This window comes from Anabas testudineus, chromosome 24 (genome assembly GCF_900324465.2).
Source record: "Anabas testudineus chromosome 24, fAnaTes1.2, whole genome shotgun sequence".
NCBI lineage: Eukaryota > Metazoa > Chordata > Actinopteri > Anabantiformes > Anabantidae > Anabas > Anabas testudineus.
The window spans coordinates 9,366,990-9,388,980 of NC_046632.1; the positions used below are offsets into that span (position 1 = coordinate 9,366,990).

At 38.6% G+C, this 21,991-nt stretch overlaps 2 protein-coding genes across 2 annotated transcripts; one reads left to right on the plus strand and one right to left on the minus strand.

The window, feature by feature from the left end:
- Positions 1–565: 565 nt before the first annotated feature.
- On the plus strand, positions 566–4,000 carry nme6 (NME/NM23 nucleoside diphosphate kinase 6). Its single transcript, XM_026340666.1, has 6 exons — positions 566–801; positions 973–1,068; positions 1,804–1,906; positions 2,156–2,195; positions 2,621–2,781; positions 2,967–4,000. The coding sequence occupies exons 2-6, from the start codon at positions 976–978 to the stop codon at positions 3,116–3,118; spliced, it is 549 nt and encodes a 182-aa protein (XP_026196451.1). The 5' UTR covers positions 566–801; positions 973–975; the 3' UTR covers positions 3,119–4,000.
- Positions 4,001–4,007: 7 nt separating this feature from the next.
- Positions 4,008–7,103, minus strand: baalcb (BAALC binder of MAP3K1 and KLF4 b). The gene is made up of 5 exons (XM_026340665.1): positions 7,006–7,103; positions 6,204–6,318; positions 5,803–6,029; positions 4,423–4,622; positions 4,008–4,206 (listed from the first exon to the last, which is right to left on the minus strand). Exons 3-5 carry the CDS (start codon positions 5,981–5,983, stop codon positions 4,030–4,032), a joined length of 558 nt encoding a protein of 185 aa, XP_026196450.1. The 5' UTR covers positions 5,984–6,029; positions 6,204–6,318; positions 7,006–7,103; the 3' UTR covers positions 4,008–4,029.
- Positions 7,104–21,991: the final 14,888 nt, after the last annotated feature.

The following is a 21,991-nucleotide window of genomic DNA, read 5'->3' on the forward strand; positions in this document are numbered from 1 at the left end:
CATTGACTAATATATTTTGGTACTGCCCTCCAGTGGAATAATTGTTATATTACAACAATGCAAAATGTATGAAGGCAGAATTTGGTGTGGTCGTTAAAAATTTAACCTGTGGTAAAATAAATGCAAAAACTAATAAAGGTGTAAGGCATAATTTACATGGTATAATTGAAATGATCCTGATTAGGAATTGAGAATACATTTAATTTTAATAGTTAGGATTAGATTAGAGATCAGATATATTAAAAATGTTGAATTGTCCATGATATGGAGCGATACAGCTTTAAACAAAATATAACAAGATAAAAAAAAACAAGATGTAAAGTAAATGAGGAATAAGAGTTTATTTAAAATAAAAACAGGGAGTGCAATTTTATTTTAATAATCTAAAGTAGGATCTCAGAATTATTACTAAGAAATATATTTTAAACATAAAGGACATTATTATTATTATTATTATTATTATTATTATTATTATTATTATTATGTACTGTACTGTATGTGTTGTGGGTCACTCTCGCAGTGGGAACGTCATAAGCTAGTTCTGTTTCTGGGGGACTCTATTTGTGAACGGACTGACTGGTGCGAGGCGTTATCATTTAATAAACGAAAATATCGCATTTTAGCGTCGAACCTCACTTTAATATTAGGATAAATAGTTAAATAAGCCACATAAAAAGTACTCGTACATGTAGACACGAAGTGGAAACTTAAACTAAAGCAACGAGCCTGTGTTGGGCTCAGTATGATGGTGGAGGGCGTTACGGTGTTTACCTCTTCAAACTGACTTTATTAAGGAAAGAGGTTGGTATCTGTAACTAAATCACTACTGTCTTACTAGATTTAGTATTAAGATTTCTTAATATTATACATTCATTAGCATCATCTCTGTTGAAGAACGTCGCTGCTGTTTTGTCATCAACATTTCTAGCTGCTTATTAGCAGGTAGCTACATAACATCTGTTCTTTCTCTAGACAATGTTAGTAACATCTGGCCGCCTGTCCAAAGTGCTGCAGCTCACCCTGGCGGTCATCAAACCAGATGCTGTAGCTCATCCTCTGATGTTAGAGGTCAGTTCATTACTGAAGATAGATCTTCAACCTAATCACATTATTACTCTTTAAGACTGCTTCCAAACAAAATGCACGCTGCTTTAGTAGTTAGGCTTTTACTTTAAAGTGCTGCTGTTGTCATGAAGCTAATCTAAAAAAATGCCTCAAATGAAAAGAAACTCTTGCATGAAATAAGAAAACCACGCCTCTTATTAAAAACTGCTTCAAAAAGAAAAAGGTTGGTATGAATAAAAAGCCATTAATTGCCTGCAGTACACTGACAGTACAATGAAGGACAGGTCAGCACTACAGGCAGGCCAACAATTTTCCAGGGACTTTCCAGGAAAACATTTCACTTGGTGGCAGCATTTGTCTCCCTGAAATCCCAAAATGTGTCTCCGCGTCAGTGGTACCTTCACATATATGCAAGTCAGTCCTGTTGTTTTTTTTAGTTTGTACAAATTTGCTTATATTTACAAAATTATATTTACAGTAGCCAAACATATGCAAAGACTAACAATCGCTATTGACTATGAGCATTTTAACTAGTTTCCCAGGGCACTTCACAGTTTGACTTCACATACTGAAATAAAGAGTCAATAACAATAATATGCAAAGATTTAGTTGTGAAATAAATACAAATCTCTTGATAGAGTCAGAAGCCCCAGTGCCTTAAAGTCATTAAAGCGGTGTCAGTCAGAAAACTACACTACAAATACTTGAATTTAATCTTCAAAAATCATTTTCTTCCAGGCTCTTCATCAAAAAATCCTGGACAATAACTTTGTCATTGTCAGATGCAAAGATCTCGTGTGGAGAAGACAGGACTCGGAGAGATTTTATGCTGAACACTCAGGTGTGACTACATCTCATCTTTGTTCAAATGTATTGACATGTTTAGCCTCGATTCTACCGTGGTGATTCCGTCTGACTCAACAAATGAGTCAGCAGCCTGTTTTAGCAGAGTGGGTGGGTTGAAACGAATGATTCATCCCTTACCGGGGCTGCTCTAGCAGTATAGTTTGAGAGAATGAAAACAAGCAACTGCAAGTTTGTCATTTTTAGATAAAAAACACATCTAAAACATGTTTAATTTGTGTCTTAGGGCGATTCTTCTATCAAAGACTTGTGGAATTCATGTCAAGGTGAGTCTTGCTTCACACAAACATCATTTCCAGTGCCTACACAGAAAAAGCTCGCCTCAGTTGATGCTCCTATTTCATGCTCAGCAAGTCAACAATAAATCATTTTAACCGACTGGATTGCTAAAGGTTCTTCGAAATCAGCGCACCATTTTCGTCTCCTCAGAGCAGTAAATCAGTATCTGCACCAGCTACAGCTCTGGATGCAGGTAGTGAGAAACCAGAAACTACTGGGCATGTATTTGTAATAATTCTCTTTGCAGGAGGTTCAGAAGTGAATAGAAATAGAAAACATTATTTTTTTGCCTTCTGTTAAAGCTTTCAGAGCAAACAGAGTAAACAGAGCAGTAAATGTTTTTTTCACCACCTGTATAATATTTAACTATGATTTATGACTGCTGCAAATGCTGTTGATTTCTTTCCTACAGTGGTCCAATGCGCGCATATGTTTTAGCCAGAGAGGATGCCATACGTCACTGGAGGGAACTGATGGGACCCACTAAAGTGTTCAGGGCCAGGTATACCGTCCCTTCCTCCATCAGGGCCCAGTTTGGACTCACAGACACACGAAACACAACTCACGGCTCAGGTGAAGAATGTGTGTGTACGCAGTGCACCGTTTGAAGTGGAGTGGAACAAATAAAGTAGCGTAAACTTAGGTGTTTCCGATTTAGGTAGAATGACTGAAAACATGAAAGTTTAGTCCATTCGTGAGTTTTATGAGAATTTGTCATGAGTTTTTAAGAAGTCTTTATATTTTTACCTTGTCTTCAGATTCTGTGGAGTCGGCACAAAGAGAAATCAGTTTTTTCTTCCCAGACTTCTGTGCGGAGCAGTGGATGGAGAAAGAAGAGCCATTGTTCAGATCAGGACCGATACATTATGACCGTCAAAACCAGATCCACACGCTTTCAGCACATAGCTGACTGCACTGTCACACACACTGATCAACAAGACAATGTGTGGTCAAGGACATATGCAGAAGGAGTCAGCTACTGTTTATCCATTGTTCATATTAAAGAGCACGCTGCATACCAGAAGAGTGCATGTTTGCTGTTCACCTCAATTCCTCAGAGTGCCAATATGTCTGTTTTTACGTTTGTTTTATGTTATTATAAGTACTATCAACTTAAACGTCCACAGTTAAAGTCCAGTGAGGAAGCTTTACTTCAAGCCAGCAGTGTTACCTGTCTATATCCACTGTTAACTACAAATTCAATTTCACATGCCCTAAGAAATCTTAAACATACATACGCACACACACACACTAGATAAGAAAGTCAAACACTGTATTGTTTTAAACAACACAACTCAATACGACACTTTTTACATTTTCATCACAGACCCTTGTCCAAGCTTCACTGTAAATAGTGCAATCATCAGTTTCCTGAGCCATTACAGATTGTAGCACAGCAGTGACCACATATTATATATATCAATGTAACTTTTATCATTTATGAATATTCACTCATGGGAAATAATACTGTAGTAGCCTTCTGGTTTGGTTAAGAAATGGAAGGTTTCCTCCTTTCTGCTGTGACATACTATGAATTCTTAATTTATTTTGTATGTAATGTGTTTTGTACTTTTGCTGAACAACCTGCATGTCAATCTCCTCAGTGTGTCAGAGTACAGTGAAACATTATTGTAACAGGTATCATAGAAATACATTTTACAGTGTTAACTACAATACAGTTACACTATTTTAACAAAATGATAAAGTGATCAGTCAAACCTGTACAGTTCAAAGTCTCACGTCTTTTGTTTTCATCAGCCATCTGACCAGTGTCCAGTTCAGCTATTCCACAGTTGTCATTGTTTTTCTTTGGCTTCCAGTCTACTCTGCACTCAGGTGTTTTTGTGTGGCCACCTGTTTGAGAGTTTCCACGGGTTTCATAACCTCATATGTTGTGAGGGATTTCTTCACCTTCCCGTTCTTGTCCACCTGATGGATACTCTGTGTCACCGTGATGGTCACCTGCTTGGTCGACATCCGATTGTCCTGCCATTTTGTCTGTTAATCGTTGCAAATAAAGAACGGCACGTTGTAAAAAAAACGACCCTGCTGTAAATGTAGTTCTTATTGCAGAATGAAGTATGTAAATGGGGAAATCGTATTTTTATAATTTATTCAGGTATTAAAAAGTTGTATATTACTTTTTTGTTAACTGACTAATCAATTATTCAAATAAATATTCTGACTATAAAAACAATGGTAAAAAAAACTTACAATCTCTTCAGTGTGTAAAACACTTCGGCGCTGCACAGTGGTGCCCGATGAAGCTAGAGCGTCATCTTTGGGTGGAGAGGCCGGTATAGCTGTGGGGCTGCTGGGCTTCACATCGCTCAGACTGGCTTCAGACACAGCAGAGCAGACCTTCAGGTATGCCTGCGCAGGAGGAGGGAGGCCGTCTTCAAAGAAATCAGGAACTGTAACGAAACAACACCAGAGACTGTCACCTGGTTCTTCTAAACCACTGAACCTGATTAACCCTCGTGGATCTCAGACGGTGGATACAAAATCCAAGGAGTTGGCTGTCACATAGCTACATAGAGCTACAGGTATTCAGACAACATCCTACTTAACCAAATCAGATAAGAACAGATTGCTGTAAGGCAAAACAATATCAGAAAACACATTTAGGAGTTACTTAGTTAATTTAAAAATGTATTCTTTAGCTATAGGATTCTATGGCTTAAAGATTTTTTTCTAATAACTAATAGATCTTTTATTATACTATATATGACGTAGAAGAGGCCCATCTGTGAATCAAACAGCATTAGTCACAGTGGAGAACATGCAGATAGGTTCTGGGTGCAATGAAATGCACATACACTAAAAAACACTGATACACACATATGGTGAACACAATATTTGTGGCTGCCAGCTGCTAAATCTGGATCGGTTTTTCCCACCTCTGGTGGAAGCTTAACTAAATTTGTCTTCACATTTACATGATGGCTCCTCTGCCTGCATTTACTCACAGCTGTATCTGTTGCCATGAGAGCCAAGTCCTGTTGGAGTAGCAGCTTTTGATGTAGCCTATTATTCCAGCGTACTGATTCATCTCCTCCCGGCTTCAAAGAAACGCCACCAACAGGTAATTGTGACAGACTAATGTGGTTTTGCTTTGATTTTATTTTAGTTTTAGTTATAGTTAATTTTTTATATTTCAATAACGAAATTGTGTTGTATTTTAGATTATTAAAGTAAATAAGCATTTAAATGATAAAGGTTCAACATGGTATGAAAAAATTCTCTACTAGTCACTAACTGTGATGTTTCATGGCTAAACTTCACCTACAGTAGCACAATGTAAGTGAACTGTCTTAGTTTACGCATAAATATTAGTCAGATTAGTCCTGGTTTGAAAAAACAAAGAAACAAAAGAACTACAGATGTAAACAAGCACTGTTTAGACATTTAAGAACACTGGGATTTCAAATATACTCTATCTATTCTTGTGGGAAGGAATTAATGAAGTACTCATTTATGCAGCTATAAATGTAGGACCCATTTGCTCAGCAGTTAAATTACTGCCTGTTCCTGTTAAAAGCTCAATTAAGTATTCATTCACGCATCCAGCCGACCATTATTCATTCTTCTTACCAGGGCTGATTGTTTTCTCAGAAGTGAAGCCGGCCTCGGAGTTCTCCGAGGGGATGCTCTGGATGGACGACAAGGGGATATCAGTGTCCGTGCTGGTCAGCCACGTCGATTCTGTCTCTTTAGTCCAACTCTCCATGTAGCGAGGCTCCAGGGCATCGGTCCTGCTCCCCCCACAGCCCATGGCTCTGCCTCAGGGCTCCTTTGCTTCCTCAGACTTCTTCAGGAACCTGAAAGAAAACCAAACGATAACAGACTTAAACTGAAGTCCAATTGAATCGGGATGCTGCAGTATGATATTGACTGAGCAAACTGAACCCGCCGCTTCTCTTTGTCTTATGTGATCATCAATTTGAACCAGATTTTTTTATTATGTGAATTTAACCCAAACACATGATACTTACAGCACAGCACACAGCTGTGGGAGAAAGGACGGGTCGTCATCTGAGGGATGATTCGTCTCCAGTCCCGTCTGTCCTCTACATTCCTCTGTGGGCATCTGAAGGCCAAATCTTCTGACTGTCAGCAAGTCAAAAAGGCAAAATGGCATGTAGTTAGTTACCTGGAGGAATGGATTTTGTCACTTTTTGATGAGGTTTTACTTGATTTTATGTTTTGTTCTATACTGTACAGGCAGCATTAAATGAAACCTGATGATGAGCCACCTCTTTTGTGGTATGGTGTGTTATTCTGTTCTATACATGGAGTCCTACTGTAGGCTATTACTCAAGTTGTGGATCTATCTATCTAATGAAAATCAATCCATCAATAACCATTGTAGAGCCACATCTACAGCATAACCACTGTTGAATCGATGCTGTGCATGGTTTGTTCTGTTCAGCCTGGTTTTCCTCACATGAGACGCAGTTAAAGTCTGAGTGCTGCTGACGCACTGACGCTGAATAACCTGTTCACAACCCAGCCTGCTGTAAATCCTTCAGCAGCCTGGTTTATCAATCAGTGTCAAATGAATGGATCCACATGAGCAGCAGTGCCCCTGGACAGACGTGGAGCCTGCGGGGCAGAGGCAGTAAATACGCACAGCATCTGGGTGTGTGGACCGACAAACTGCGCCTCGTGTCATCACTACAGGCCACATGAAAAATACGTTTAAGACGCTGTAAATATAGGACACACACGCCATCGTTTCATGCAGTCAATGCAGACACACCACAGGCTGCACGGTACAACACAATAAAGGCTTACTGTTGGAGGAAAGTCGCCGTTTGTGTGTCGACCCGAAGCTTCTCCGCGTCGTCTGCAACACAGACCTGCAACATATTGTCGATAGTGACACTCCCCCGGTCCGTAACGCGCTGCGCCTCCGTCCTCAGCCTCCGTCTCATCAGCTCCTTTAACACCGAGCTGCAAGGGTCCTTCATTTGAGGAAGGTAAATGCTCATTCAGCCTCTTTAGGATAAGGATATATCCTGTCTGCCTTTAAACTCAGTTAAATGGGGACTTGTTTTGCTGTTGCCAGGTAGACTTGCATATAAATGATGGAGTTTTCTGTTTAATGTCTATTCAGGAAACTGTTGTGCTCACTGCCTCCAAATGAACTTGATTAGGGACATCTATACAATCCCATGTCACTGTGTAAAATCATATTACAATGTAAAAGTAGAATTCATGGTGCCAATAGATTGTACAGGTACCTAATGTACCTAATATGTGTGTATTTAAACAGTACAACAACAGCCAATAGAAGTTCACTGGCTTTCTCTTCTCTGACAAACACAACCTGTTATACCAACAAGGTGTTCACTACTCTGCCCACAAGAGGACAGTCACGGCTCACTGCTGTGGCTCAAGGACTGTGCCAGCAGACAAACTGGCTCAGGTTGTTTAATTAAAAAGGCAGAAGGTTAACATTTAAAGGAATGGAGGCTGTTTGCCAGGTGCATGGATCTCAGCAGACACACGATCGTAAGTCAAGTGTGTGTCAGTCACTGGACGATACAGCGTGTTCCTGATGTCTGGAGTAAGGCGTTTCTTCATGTAAACCTATAACCAATAAACAGAGATCAATAGTATTATGTATTAGGCCAGAGCAATAGTGTTGAAATCAATTTCACTGTCATAACAAGAATTCCTGAGTATCTGCTGTTGATAGTTTGATGCTATTTAAGCTTAGATAACATAATTAGGTATTGTTATTTCTTTCTTGACTTTAACTTCAACTGTAAGATCAATTATCTGATTGGAAAACTCACCATTTGTAAGGGAAATCTCTAACGTGCAGGCCACATTAAATGCTTTAACCAGTTAATAATGACCATTTCCAAGTAGTGAACACAAGACTTGAAATTCTGGTTGACGATGAGGAATTACAAAAAAAGACTAAGCTCCCAATTACCCTTTAAATACATATTCTGTCATTATTTTTTGCAGGTCTGAGCTCAATCAAAGACTTGTGACTTCCTGAGCTCAGCCCTGTCGTCATTCCCCCGTCGTCCAGCTAATGAATCTCACATCCTGTGGACAGTCTGGTCAATATGAGGCTGGACAGCTTTGATTTGTATGTCCTGCCCCTCTGTCCTATTGGACTACTGGTCAATAGGCCTGTCATCCCATTACCCTGGCGATTAATGAGGCAGACTGCCAAATGCTACACTGGAGTTAATCATGTCTGAGCGCTCAGTGGTTTCGGCTGAAAAACAATGATCCATGCTGCTTAAACCTTTGAAAATTCACTTTGCAGCGTATTTAATAAAAGCAGCAGCGTTTTTTTCAGTAAGGAGACAGTTTCAGCATAAAAAGCCCTGTAAAATCAATGTGTCCAGCACGACAAGTTAGTGACACAGCTGGTGTAAACAGTGAAGAATATAGGTCCCAAAAGTTCCAGATATCACAATCAGGACCTGCTGAGGTCTGTGGTACAGAAAGCATTTAAGTGTCAGCTATATAATGTGATTAATTATTATGTTGTCTGTAGACATTTTACTCATGTTCAGCGTCCACCTATTTGTAACTTTCCATATTTTTAATAAACAATAGCATCAGTTAAAACTAAAAGGATCTAAACAGATTTTATTCAATATGATTATTATAGTTTTACACCTGTGCTCCTACTGTAGCAAAAGACCAAAATCCACTATGTTCCCATGTCTGTCTCACTATAAAGAGCAGTTTTCGATCAGAAATGTTTGCATTTATGCTCAAGATGAGAAACATGCTCCCATATTAACTTTATGTATGTGTGCGTGTGTGTGTTAAACCAACCTCAGTGCTCCATCTGGCCTCAGCATTCTTCCCCAGTTGCTCCAATTTGAACAGCTGGTCAAGGCTGATAGTGAATAATATGCGCCCTCCATTGATTTGCAAAGTTTTGTGAAAGGGAAATGAACACTTTTTCTGGCTCAGAATGAGCAAATGTGCAGCAGCAAAGCAGCCAAATCCAAACTTTCACTGGGAGTTCTGTGAGACAGCCCAGTGAGTTACAGCACTGGAAAACTAATTAGGATGCGTTGCACTCGGAAAGGTGAAAAGTTGCCCCCAATCACAAATGATCATTGGTTTTGCTACTGATGCACAATGGAAACTTCAGGTATATCATACTGTTCTATAGTAAAATGTATTTCATGAAGAAATTCATCCCCAGCTATTATTTTATTTTTAGCATATGAATAATTGTCTATATTTTTACACCATTATGTAAATAAGCCTGTTTATTCTTTGTTGTAATTATTTTCCTTCTTAATGACAAATCTATTCATGTTTTGTACGCATCATCTGCAAACTGAAACGCACTGTAAATAATGCTGAAATATTATATTGTCCAGATTCCATCAGCAAACTGTTGATGTTGGAGCTGCCAGTGGGACAATGAACAGCTTATCCAGATTGAGCTTCACTTGGAGGTTGTGGTTCAGTGGCATCAATCACATCCCTGGGCCTTTTTTCTGGCAGAGACACATCTCCTCTCCTCGGACTGGCAGCAGGCAATCACCCCCTCTCACATGGAGCCGTGCCAGAGATCTCTCCAGAGGTTGTGTTCTTTCAATCCATCATGGTCGGAGCTAACATGACACCCTTTCATTAGTGCAAAGTGCTCCAGTGGAGAGGCACTACCACTGCACACAATAAGCAAGCGCGGTTAAGATAATAATAAAAGAGATATTTATTTATCTTGGGGAACAGGAGGAGAACAAAGTTTTTGTTTTTATATTCTCCTTGCAGACAGCTAACTTACAGTAAATACTGTAACCTTTTTTTAAACAGTGTTGGTGGTACAATTCATAAAAAATGCAAAAATACAAATGGACTAGCTGCTATATATATTTTTGGGGATATGTGGGATGTCATTTGGACTCGTTCCTAATGGAGGCTGGAAAAAAACCTGCAAAGCACAGCATCATTAGGTATAAAATAGCTTACTTTGTGTTAAAGAGTCGTCTTAGAACATATCTATTCATATATTTCATCCTTTTATTGCTTTTAATTTCATAGCTGCAAAAATGTCAAATTCCTAACTTTGAGTCAGTGTCACAATTTCTGCAGTACTGAAAGTCACTTTTGACCTAAAAATGATTAATATTAGCACCATAATAAAGTCAATCTCCATGACTGATTTATTTAATTTCCCTTATTTCATTATCAGGGGAAGTGCTAAAATCGATGTTTAGCCGCTCCTCTGGTCTCAATTGATATTTCCGCCTTTTAAATTCTGGTGAAGGCTGGCCCATAAATGCAGCCTTTGCACTTTATGTGCTTCATTCGCTTTATCCTGCTAAACACACAACTCTAATCCTATCAAAGGCAAAGAATATTCCAGAAACAGCATTAGAGGGGGCTTACGAAGCAAGAGTGTGAAGCATTAGTATTCATGGAATTTCTTGGCACAGACTCTTAGTTTTAGGGAAATTATCTTGGGAAGCTCTGACGGAGCTCACATGAAAATTAACTGTGAGCTACCATAAAGTAAACAGCTTGATGTTGGAGATTAAACCACAATTCTGACTTAAGAGGGTGATGAAATTTTTGCGTCAATCAGTGTCATCATTTCATGAAATTGTAACAAACTAGAAGGACCATAACTGTGTCACCAAAAGTGTGAAGGTGAAACTCTGTCTTTGAGAAATGTTGACCAGACTGTGGGCTTCACATTTGAGACTTGTAATGCCAAGAAAATAAATAATATAGATTTCAGAGATTTTAGAGGAACATGATCTGAGAAAAATCTTATTCAGTGACTTGAAATGGCACAAACTGTGTGTTTCTTAGAAATACTGTATGTTTCACAGACAGACAAATTCAATTTTTTTTTTCATAGTGGATGAATCAGGATCAACCAATATTGCTGAAGGCTGCTCAGCATTAGCAGCACACTGGTGATGTGGACATTAAAATATCAGTTTGTTTATATGTTGTTTCAGAATCACATAGAACATATCACAAAGCTGCCTAAACTAAAGGGACTCTTCCGAACATCACAGCAATCACCTTATTTATTATACAATATCTGTGTTAAAGGCTTAAGGGCCTTACACTTTTATCTGTCTGTGATCTGTTAATGTGGAAATTTGAGTCTGAGGGTGTAGAAAGGTAACTGAGCCACCACAATGACAAATATATTATATTGTTCATAATTTTCCTGAAAGTAGAGCCGCACTAAAGGACCTGTCCACACGTCCACACCGGTTAGAGTGGTTTGAACATGATGATCAGGATTCCCCGTGGCGACCTCCTTTTGAAGGTTTTCTGGGCTCATCCAACTAGTAGGAGAACAACTGGAGATATAGTACAGGATCATGAAACAAATGCTGATTAACACACACAACCAATGAGAAAAATTGGGGTAACTGTCCTCTATGGAGTGATATTTCGCACTATTTTACTACTTACTATGTTATTTTTAAAGGTATTTTTTTTAGTGACACACATTTCGCAGACACAGTTCAGTAGAATGTGTCAGAGTATTTCCACACTGCAAGGGAATAAGAACAGCAGAACAATCAAAAAAGGAGCAGGTAAGAAAACAGATGGGATTTTATAATACACTGCTGATTCACTGTAATGGGAACAGCTTTTATCCCGATATATGTTTCTCACAACTAAAACTGACAGGACAGAAAAGGATGGCAAGTAAAACAAAGTCTCTGAAAATAAAGGCAAATTATTTACCACTGTAGAGGTATTGTCATTTATTTTGGTACAATAACCTTCTTATTTTGGAGCATTTCCTTTCAACAACAGTTTCCATCAAAAACCATACTTACTTATCTTTATTAGAACACAACAAACAAAATCAAGTGAGGCGAAAAGGAGGAGATGGGCATTTTTTGCTAGTCAAGTATGAGTGTGAGCTCATGGCTGATGAACAGGTCCACTGCTCTTTTGTCTCTGACTGTCAGGTAAATCACTCCCACTGTACCGTGATAGTGGTTAAAGGTGACACCTCAGTATGTATTGCTGGGAGCAACATATGATGAACAACACTGTGTTAGGTATTTGCTGAATGCACCAGACTGCAGCAGTCTCAATTATCCAATCACAATACCTAAATATAAATGTGTGTTTCAATGTGTATATTTATAGACATTCACATGGAGGATGACGTCTGGTGTCCATCCTCTAATTGAGCTGACTTTCTCTCTCTATATATATCAATATTTATCTGATGTGTCACAAGTGTCAACCTTCAGTAGCTATGAACGTGTTATTGAGTGACTTTGTCAGTCATCTTGGCAGCTACTACTGCTGATTCAGTCTCTCCCTGCAGAGCAGTTTGCACCTGCTGATAAAATCAAGCATCAAACATCAAACATCAGTTCAATGTCAAATACCACTGTTCTGAATCTTAATTTAAACACTGATCCTAATTGCAGGTGATGATAATTGACCTGATGCTGGTACACGGTTAGCGGCTGCGATGAATTGCACCCCAGGCAGAGAGTAAAAGAAAATAATGGTATTATTTATTATGTTGAGTAATTGTTGTTTTTGATCTGACAAACTAATATAAACTGCTTAGAGGATTATAGATCATATATGTATTTACAACCTCACCTTAAACCTTAAATTGAGAAAAATTAATTACATTACATATGAGTCATACTCACCTGTAATAGAGGTTTTGATTTTAGAGCAGAGTGTTTTGTAACTTGTTGTTCTGCATAAAAATCACGCTAATGTTGGACATCTTTCTTCTTTAAAACATGTAACAACATAGAGTTGACAGTAGACTTTAGTCCATATGCTTTCATCTTAACCTATGTTCATCGTAACCCATGTACTTAGATCATATCTCCACTGCCATGTCTAAGATAGCTGTCTCCCCATAGCCATATCTCAGTAGAGCCCAGACAGTACTCTTTGTTCCTGCTCTCCTACAGGGTCACAACCTCCTACCTGTATGCAGAGGTATATACAGTATGCTTGCTACACACTCACTTTCTTGTGTGTCACTCTGCAGACTGCTCCGACACTTAACATCAACACAATGGGAAGGGAAAGGGGAAAATCACAAGGGGAAAATCAAATATGTTCAAAATCATATTTTCATTAACAGAGCCTTTAAAGGATGAGACAGGTATAACGGGATGAACCAGACATTTATTTTGATGTTGATAGATTATCTTGTTATCTTGAGAAAACAGATTTAGCTTTTTAAAGATAACAAGAAAACGGATTTTGTTTATTTATGATAACAAGATAATTAACTCATGATCTCAAGATAACTGCAGAAAAACAGAACAGCATCCATGGTCGTACCTGGCTTCCATAATTTTAATTCCCAAATGGCAAAAACAACATTGTGACTCATTAACAAAGCGTTCTAATGTTCAAATATTAGTGCTGACACGTGCATGTACCAGTTTACTATATATAATGAAGATGAGGAGGACAATGACTGAACACAGCATGTTATAGAAGAGACGGAGGAACTGTCAGTGCTGAGGATCTGACCACTTGGTGGCAACAGTGTGTCATCTTGTTGTGGGGCCGCTTTAAACAAATACAATTAACAGAAGTACTGTATGAAACAATAAATGATGAAACTGTTCCACCACAGCAACAAAACATTTTCACATCAACATTTCTGTTCAAAGATAGTTGAATTAGATAATGTGTCACTATACAGGACAGGACACTCTGGGCAGGCGTGAGCAGGTTGATAACACTGAAGTGATTTTTAAGTCGTTCGCTACAGTGGCAAAGTTAGAATTAGGTTGTGCAGCTTGGCCAGACATCACACTTCCCCCTGCGTTTCCTGAAGTCAGTGTGTAAATCTGACACGGAAATGCTTGAAAAGAGTTTGGACCAAAGTTTGCACCAGTTTGCTGTTTCAGATTGCTGTGAACTTTCTTGTGCTGCGTTCAAAGTGCATTTACTGTTATTAGCACTGATTCAGCACTATGCTTTTCTTTTCTTGTTGATTCTTTCAACACGGGAGAGAAGACAATATTGATTTTGCGAAAGATTGGTAAGATTTGTGTTTTTACATTAATGTTGCAGTGCTGCATTGTGATTAAGCTCGCTCTGTTTTTAAGATTGAAACTAGGCAAGTCAACACCAGAGTTGTAAAGTGAACACAGGCAAAAGCTAAACTTTTTAAAACTGGGGCAAAGGCTGATGAAAAGGACAAAACTAGAGGAACTAGGGGAGACTTCCAAAAAGGGCTGCGTGAATTTTATAATCATTCTTTAATCCATTTCTGGAAAGCTCTAGTTTACACTGAGAACATCTTCAAGCTCAAGCAAACAACATGCTGCGAGTAATTAAGAGGCTGCTCATAAAAATAATTCAACTATTTCTAGTTTCAATTAATGCACACTTTACCTCCTTTAACCTCTCTAAATCTGAATCCATTTCCAGTAGGATGCCATTTCATTTGCTAACTCAAATATCAATTTGTGACGTTTATTTACACTTCAGTCCATGAAACTTAACAACCAGTTTCTTTCCATGGGCTCAAGCTCACTGTCGGTCTCTTTACTATCCAGTCCTGTTTTCCTTTCTATCAATTAGTCTCCTTCATCTTATACTGTAAATAACTACGATTAAAGAGGTCCCCGGTAGACAGGACTTTCCCCAGATGTACAAGATGTGCCTGGAAAGCCATCAGCTGAAAGGTGCCCAGGAGGCTTCCTGTTTGCCAGCCACCTTGACATAAGCTTTTCCAGACAGGCAGAGAATTACGGTTTGATTTTCCAATAACTGGGGCACACCCTCTGGTCCTCTTCTTTTAAATATAGGAGCCACATCCCTGGTCTGACAGTCCACAGGCACAGTCCGTGACCTCCTTGTGAAGTGGAGTGTTAGCCAATAGAGTCCAACACTGTTCAGAGCCTTTATCAACTCAGGATGAATCTAATGCACATCTGGCACCTTGGGTGACTTAACTGCTTCCGACTGAGTGGAGCTTCCCCCGAGTCTTCAAACTGGATGTGTTGGTCGAGTTCAGGAGCTCTTCAAAGTGTTCCTTCCCCCACCCAGTCAGAGCCAGCAATTCTACTCCTCCTACTGCCAAACGTCTTTGGGCCCCATCGAAAGTCTTTCTCCATAGCTTCCCCAAATCCCAATATTTAGAGTGACATTCTAATGTATCTCAAAGATCAAAGGCAAAACAGCAGATTCATGTATATGTCAAACTGTTCATCTTAGATACATTAATTACACAGCAACAATCACATGTTACTGTATATCTGAACCAGTGTGCTAAGATAGCTAAGATGTGTTTTTCCTCAAGCTTAGTTTGCATCTAATTTAAAATTTCTGCTTCACTAATTTTTACTTTAAAAGTAAAAAATGAAGCTTTCGTAAACACGACGGTATTTTTAACAATATCAAATCATCTTCAGTATTGTGTATAAAATATCAGTGGAGCTAATCAAAGACTTGATTGTTTACTCTATACACTTCCATGTGACAAGCACATAACTAGACCACACTTCTTTTTTCCAATCGTGTGCTGTTTTCGGTGCAAGGCCATATAAGGAGAAGCAGAGGATGTGAAGGAGCGGGTATGAAAAAGGAGAGGGTGACATATAGACATATAGAGTAATTCAGCAAACCTCCACTGCAGTTAGCTTACTTGGAGTCTCAGCTGCCTCATATCTATAAACTATCTGTCGATGATGGTTTCTTGGCATCAACACATATTCAGGAATATCGTCTCTCTGCTCCTGTGTTTTGGTGAGAGAGCAGAAGCCCTGTTCATGAAGTGGCTTTCTAAACCTTTCTTTCAGCTGTGGTTGCTTATCAGTATGTCTTGTGTGGATAGTTAGGCAGATGAGAAGAAGAAGCGCAATTGATTACAAAAGTACCTCAATGCTTGTTAAAGTTCACTTGTCTTCCAAGAGATTATACCGTCTTAAAAGTTGTACTTGTAATTCTAAACTTGTGAGGGGGAATACTTCTTGTTTATTCAAACCCTGTTGCAGGAGATTCTCTTAGTCAGTCGGCTCTATTGATCAAAACTTAAATCACTTCCCAATCATTTTGACTGGGGTGACAAAGGTGACAGCTGTGCAGAGTCATTACTACTTATATTCTTTACTGGAGTAAAAGTACCAATGCATTAATGTAAAAGTACTTACACTGCAGTTTACACAGACTTGAGATCCAGTAAAAGCTGCAATGGACAAACCTTGTCTCATCACATTGGCAAATCATAACTTTTATTACCAAATGATACAACAGGGTAGAAATATTGCTAAATTAAAGAACAGGCAGATTTGGGACACTGTGGGAGGAATTTTTAAACCAAGTTAATTTCTCCAGAGTGTAATAAATGTTTAATTTCTCCTTTAAAATCATAAGATACTCTCTGATATCAGAGACATGTTCCTCATATGGTTTAATGAGGCTGCTTTAGATGACTGTGAAAATAATTCACTTTAACACTACTCACTACTCACTACTATTGATTCTAATAGGGATGAATGTCCCAGACATGTCGAGCTGTTGGTTTTTGTCAGTAATGTCAGCAGAGAACAGCTACACAGCCTCTGATAACGCACAGTGGTACAGAAGTGGTGACTTCCTTACACTGCAATTACTGTGACTAAAATCATCCATGTCACATAAAATCTGTTTGCCTGAAAAGAATAATATTACTCACCTCAAAGGCCAATTAGAGGTAGAAAAATGTCACTTTCAATCCCAGGGTTGAAATGCATATAGTTGATTCATAGTAACTGGAGTGTTAAAAATGCTATGAAGAGGTTTGAACTGATAAATGACAAAGCCGTTGATGAATGTTTTTGTTTGTCTCTTACAGTGGCAGCCTGACTAGCTATATAGTACGCTCACACACACATGCACATAAAGGTTGGCCACTTTTTATGTGTGCTTGAATGAATTTTAGTTTTTTCTTAAGTCATAGATGTTTCTGACAGTCAGCCCTGAACTATGAACTGTGGGAACACTGAGTATACATAGATATTTGACCTGAGACGTATTACAACTCAAGCATCCTATGCAGCTGTCCAACTATCCTTCCGAAGCCTTTTGAAAATACAAGAAAGCATTTTAATTCAGGGTGACACAATTACATATCAAGTATATCAATAGCCCTGCTTCTATGTTTTTTTCCATGTCTTTCAGGAGAAAAAGAGAATTGATGCATAAAATACCTTTATCCTTTAAGGGTAAAATACAGAAAGTGCAGTGAGTAGGACTGCCTGCCACATTTTACTTTTCTCAGCCCATCTAAAACAGCCAGTGCACCACTCCCACTAAATGTATTATCTTTAAATAGCCATAAAGAAAACCCAAAAACAAATTAGTCATACAGCAGACAGAGGATGTTCACCCTAACTGTGTTACAGATTTCATAGTCCACTGTAAATGTCTCTGCTTTGACTTAAAGTAAGGTCAGTGCAGCTGATTGAGGACAAATGTAGAGAGAAAACTAAATAGAAAAAGAAACATTTACCTTATTACATTTTTAATCACAACATAAGAAAGGCATGTAGATTCGCTGGAAGCAGTATTGTGATATGAATCATAAGTTCATTTGACCGCCTAAAAATAGTTGTGTCGAGCATTTGTTCAGAAATAGTCTACCCGAGTAGTACTAAAAAGTAGTATACTCCTTCAGTATAAAGGAATACACAGAAGAACGTCATGGACTGGAATAATGATTTATGAAGATTTATGAAGGTTACTGCCTTAGACCTGATCATAGATTAAACCTACAGCTCATGTACACTTTTCTATGTCAGTACAGACAGTAACGTCTAATCATATGTATCTGTAGCCAAGAGCCTGCCTGACAACCTTCAGCTATGAATTATGTACTCATCAAATTCGCATATTTGTTCTGACAGTTGAATATTTACTGTATGACTTAAACTGTCACTTTAAAATTATGGGATTCATATCACAAGGCAGGGTTGTCTGATCTTTAATGTATGTGTTTACACTGAAGGGTAACATCCCACAGCATAAATTACACTACTCTCTACGTTGCATTAAATTACAAGATCTGAGCCAGCGGGCAAACCATTGACCAATGGTGACCAGACGTTTCTGCTTCATTATTTCATCATGTTCATCATTTGCCCTCAGATTGGCTGAAACTACTACTACCATGAAAAGTGAACTAATAAAGTATCGTAAAAGAATAAAAGAAACACAATCTGGAGTTCATATCAAATGCCAAACAACTTCTCTTAATAAACAATAATCATGTTGTGTGGTTGGGTTTAGGCAAAAACAGCACTTAGGTCAAGGTTAGAAAATATATTTTTGTTTAAAGTGTAAAAAATAAAATTGATTTAGGTACTCAGAAAACATGCTGAGAATTAATAGAGCTCCTCATTCATACATAGCAAAACACAAATAACAGAACACAGAAAGTATGACAACAAAAAAGTAAAAATAAACTCCCTACGTTCAGTCCTGTCCAGATATCCCCTAATTCAGATCCAGTTATCAACTCCTCTGTGAGATGGAAAAGTGTTTGCACTGTTGGATCGATAAATATGATCCCTCCATCATCTTTCTCAATCAGACTGATCTCTGTATCACAACCCAAAAAAGTGCGATAAAGCCACAATTTTTGGATCAGCAGTATGTGAGATAGAGAGAGGTCTGCAGCTGGTCCATCAAATGTATGAGAGACAGCATTGCAGTATCTACCGATGCGAAATGAGTCATGTCTGTATTGATACCGATCTGATTCCAGTAACAATCAGAAAAAGGGATAAAGCCAACTTTTCATTCAGTCGAAAAAAAGATAAAGTAAACGTTGAGAAAAGTATTCACATTACTCCTCTCGCAGATATGCCACTGACCTTTTCCAAGGATTACAGGCTTTACTGCAGTCCAATTTCCCTCAGGTAAAAAACCCAGATTGTAGAAAGGTCAGTGGGGTACCGTATTTAACTCTATGACAGAGCACTTCAAACTTTAGACAGAAAAGTCCCTTTGACTATAAGTCAGTGTGAATTGTAAAATAAAAACTCTATTCTTTGACATGTACAACCTGTAACTATACGGAGCTGTTCCTTCTGTTACTGCCATGAAAAAGTACAAAATATAAAACAAGTGTTTATTGCGACAGCAGGAACAGTTGTTCTCGCATCCAATCCAGACCGTTTGTGGTTATCATGTCCCAAACACAACAAGCCAGAGGACATATTGTGTTCGTGCTACAGTGGCTCTGTAGGCTTCTACACAACCCTCTGTGGAAAAGAGCAGTTTTCAGACCAGAACACTGCTGTTGGCGTCACACTGTGCTGAGAAAACAAACTAAAAGGAACCTCAGACAAGTAAAACCTGACAGGGAACTAGACAAATGTGTCCCAAAGTGATAAGCTTAGTTATACGGCTTGAATATGGCTTAACACTTTTAATGTCATAGTATCTATTTAGCCATATTTTATAATATTCAATAAATAATATGGGTATTTAACATTGCTTTCATGGCCTTTGAATGTAATAAAAAATGTTAAACCAACAATATGACAGGTGTAGATTCTACTAGAAGAAGGGGAGGTTGAGGAGGAGGCAAAGAGCTTCCTGAAGAGATGGGTTTTCATGCTACAGTACAACAGGGAATTAAAAGTGACCTCGGCTGGGAGGTCGTTCCAGCTCCAGTGAGCCGGGAGGCTGAAAAGTCAGGTCTGACTGTACAGTGTTGAGTTCGCCTGGCCCTGAGCACAAATGCTGTAGAGAGGAGACACAGTGTATGGCATGAGGGTTAAATTTGGTCCTGCAGTGAGCTTGTCTGCCAATAACAAGTCTCTTTAATCGTATATGAACAAGTGCAGCCACAGTTGGGCACGCAGAGCCAAAACGAAGGTCTGTTTATGTACTAGTGTGATATTATGCGTGACTACTTCTACATGCATTCAGCTCACATTTTAGAACTCTGGCATTTTTTATTGTCATTTATTATCACAAAAAGCATAATATGACTTTAATCGATCAATGGCACTAGAATTGTATAGGAGCTGTTAAACAAGCAAACTATAAAAAAACATGTCTGTCATTTAGAAATGGGAAATGAACAATCAACTGTATTGTTGCTATTGTGACTACTGTTATTTTTCCTGGGGGGACAGTGTCGAATAATGCTGCTGGATAGTGGTGTAGTGGTAAGATTGCTGCGCTCCATGCCTTGACTGTTGCTTTGGATAAAAGCGTCTGCCAAATGTAAATGTAAACCCAAACAGTTTTTCACTAATCACATAATAAGTTTCTTTTCAGAGCCTGCTTGGCTATCACAACACACGGCTAAGAGAAATGTGTCACTTAGTGTACTCATGGTCTGGTAATTACCCCTCACAAGAGCTTTATCTGTTATCCACAAGAGATTCTCACCGTCTTTATCCTGTGGAGGCTCCTCTTTGTAATGGATTTCTAAAGCACTGGCCAGGAAGAAAAGGCCACACTTGGTCTTTAAACCTGGAATGAAAGTGTCCATAAATAAATTCTGCTCGTCTGGCTGGAGGCTTGGTGTGGTACAAAAGCCAAGAGTGGCCGTTTCCAGTAATGAACAAAGGTGCGGCAGGTGCACTGTGCCAAGATGTGTCGGCACATTTGCTGCCATTCTTATGGCACTACTCTAAGTAAATGCAGAGTCATTTCAGACAGTTGACTCCAACAATAGCTCATGGAAGATACAGAAAGAGAAAATGCTGTACTTTGCTGGTCCTGGCAGCAAATTTATAAATCCAAGACCAAAAGAGGAGATAAAGCATCTTGACCATTATTCAATAGTCTGTATCTGATTCTGATATAGACAAGATGTGTCTAAGAGTTTTGCATTACTTAAAACCTGCTATCAAATCAGAAATAATAATAAGGGAACTTACAGGAAGCCAGAAAGATGGAGGGAGGCACATTTCAATGCACTGAAAAACGCACTTTAAAAGCAAGCCAAGTTTTTAATTAGCAACAAAGATGGCTTGAAAGCAGTGGAGAGAAACCCTTTGACTAACACAAATCACAAAGCATCAAACAAAATGCAAAATGGATTCCAAGGTATAGACAGTAAATACTAACCTAAGGGAGATATTTATATAGTGGATATAATAATCAATTACATGTTCTATAGCCGTAGTTTATTCACCTTTGATGTGTGAAGAGGACCAATAGTCAACTTGAATCATACCCTCTTGTCCTCTTTGTACTGCAATTGCTCTCAAATCTCTTCTCCTCTTTCAAAGTGGAGTCTCAAATTTACACTTTATTTCTGCAATCCTTCCCTTTGATCATTCAGAAGAATATTGACATGGCACAAAGGCTTTAACCCTTGGATTTGTCTGTGAAGCTTCTCAGGCATCGAGGTGAAGTTATCTGGAAGTTGAGTCACTGCAACTGGACTTCTTTCTTGTTAGATCGAAATATTTCCACGCTCATCCAGCTACTCCAGTCTGAAGACTGACAGATTGGAAGGTTACTGCCTCAGACTTGTTAGAAATGGATGTTTATTGGTTAGGAGGTTTTACATCTGGTTTTTTAAATGTATTCTGTTATTATAAAAGCCTGAATGTACAATGTTAAAATGTATAATGTAAACGTTTCCTGTCCTATTGTTATTGATGCCATTTTACCAATAATTTTTATCATTTTGTATATTGTAACTAAAGTTTTGTCATTTGTCAAACAAATTAGTAACAAACTGCATATTTTTCAGTACTTGATCTGATGTGACATTTTATAGACGCTCTACAAGTCAGGCTGAAAGCCCTCACAGTTACAAATAACAGCACAGTCAATGTATAATGCATTTGAT